Source organism: Penaeus monodon, chromosome 30 (assembly GCF_015228065.2).
Source record: "Penaeus monodon isolate SGIC_2016 chromosome 30, NSTDA_Pmon_1, whole genome shotgun sequence".
Lineage (NCBI taxonomy): Eukaryota > Metazoa > Arthropoda > Malacostraca > Decapoda > Penaeidae > Penaeus > Penaeus monodon.
Window position 1 is genome coordinate 18,652,676 of NC_051415.1, and position 1,590 is coordinate 18,654,265.

Here is a 1,590-nt window from a genome sequence, read left to right on the forward strand (position 1 = left end):
GAAATGAAAGTCTTAACTGATATAAATTAAATTAACAATTTCATTTCAATCATTGGCTATAATAGGAAAAGCAATACTTAATGTGTAATAAACAGTAAAACATCAAATCATTTAAGATTTTTTTTTTTACAGTTTTCTTATCTTTCTTATATCATAATCATATTTATAGATTCCTATTACAATATTAATGAGAGTTGAGCATGCTAAATTGTTCTTTGCTTGTTTGGCTGTGATTGTGGACAATAACTTTTCTCTTGAGCATCTGACTTTACATGCACCCAATTGTGAGTCATAATCAGGTAAATCAAGAATTAATCAAGTATGAGGTAGAATTGATAGTGATGTAAAAATAAGAATATTGTTTTTTATAATTAAATTCTTTGTGGCTAGTGAGAAGGCCTGTTCTAAATGGAAAGTATGTTTTTTTTTAGAAGTTTACCCACTCAAATTTCCAGATTGATGCAGATGACTTGGACATGAGCCGTGGTTGGCTGAAATTGCATCAGATGGAGAATGGATGTTTCCAATCTGTGGGGAAAGTCTTCCACAAAGGCATGAAGGTAAAGCAAAATGAATATATCTCTGAAGTTTTCAGTCTGTGATGATATACAAAAAAAAAAGAAGTAAATTATTAATTTTCTTCAATGTTTGATCTTCAGGGTGGTATTGATGGAAGTGGTTCTCCAGTGCCATTAACTGCATATGTGCTGATTTCCCTCCTTGAAGCGGGTGAGGTGACAAGCAGTCGTGCAGTCATGGAAGCAGCCTTCTGTTTAGATGCTGATACATCCAAAGATCCCTACACTTTAGCTTTGAAAGCCTATTCGCTTTCTCTCTCTGATTCCCCAAAGGCAGAACAAGCAGTGCAGAACCTTATTAATGTAGCAGAAGAGACAACCAACTCAATGCATTGGGAGCTTCCAGCTGGTTCAGGTATAGTTATTTATAATATTTGTAACCTGATTCTGAATTTGGAACAGAATTTCAACAATAGTAGTAGAATGCTGTAGCATCATCTTGTTTGATTATTGATACTGAACATTCAGTTTTGCCTTTTTTTCAAATCTGGTATAGCAAGGTTGTATAATAATGTGTATGTATTGTATCTCCAGTATTATCAGATTCACAGCAAAATGAATTATTAGGAAAGATGGATTTCTATGCTCTGGTAAAACATGTTCTGTAAATAAAGTTTTTCATTTACCAAAATATGATGCGAATATATCACCATCTAATACCTCAGATGAGATAAAGTAATCAGTCTTTCCATGCAAGATGACATGTAATTATTACCCTTTTTACTGTCACATGCTGTCTAACACAGTGATTTTGTCATTACCCTTTCGATACAGCCTGTATACAAGCCTAAACCAGTACATTTCCATATCTAATTCCTGTCATAATGAATACTGTATTTTCTTTGTGTTCCTAAAGGAAAGAGTCAAGCTGTTGCTGTAGAGACAGCTGGTTATGCAGTTCTTTCAATGATGACCTTAGATGCAACCAAATATGAGCTTCAAGCCAGAAAAATAGTAAAATGGATATCTTCACAGAGAAACGGTCAAGGAGGATTCATATCAACTCAGGTAA

At 33.9% G+C, this 1,590-nt stretch overlaps 1 protein-coding gene across 1 annotated transcript in view; it reads left to right on the forward strand.

Moving 5' to 3' along the window:
- LOC119592601 (alpha-2-macroglobulin-like) overlaps positions 1-1,590 on the forward strand; it is a gene marked incomplete in the record, with an annotated part of 136,889 nt that overhangs the window by 127,284 nt on the left and 8,015 nt on the right. The window contains 3 exon segments of the mRNA XM_037941486.1: positions 456-560; positions 660-933; positions 1,435-1,586. Of these exon segments, the coding sequence (XP_037797414.1) occupies positions 456-560; positions 660-933; positions 1,435-1,586 (531 nt within the window).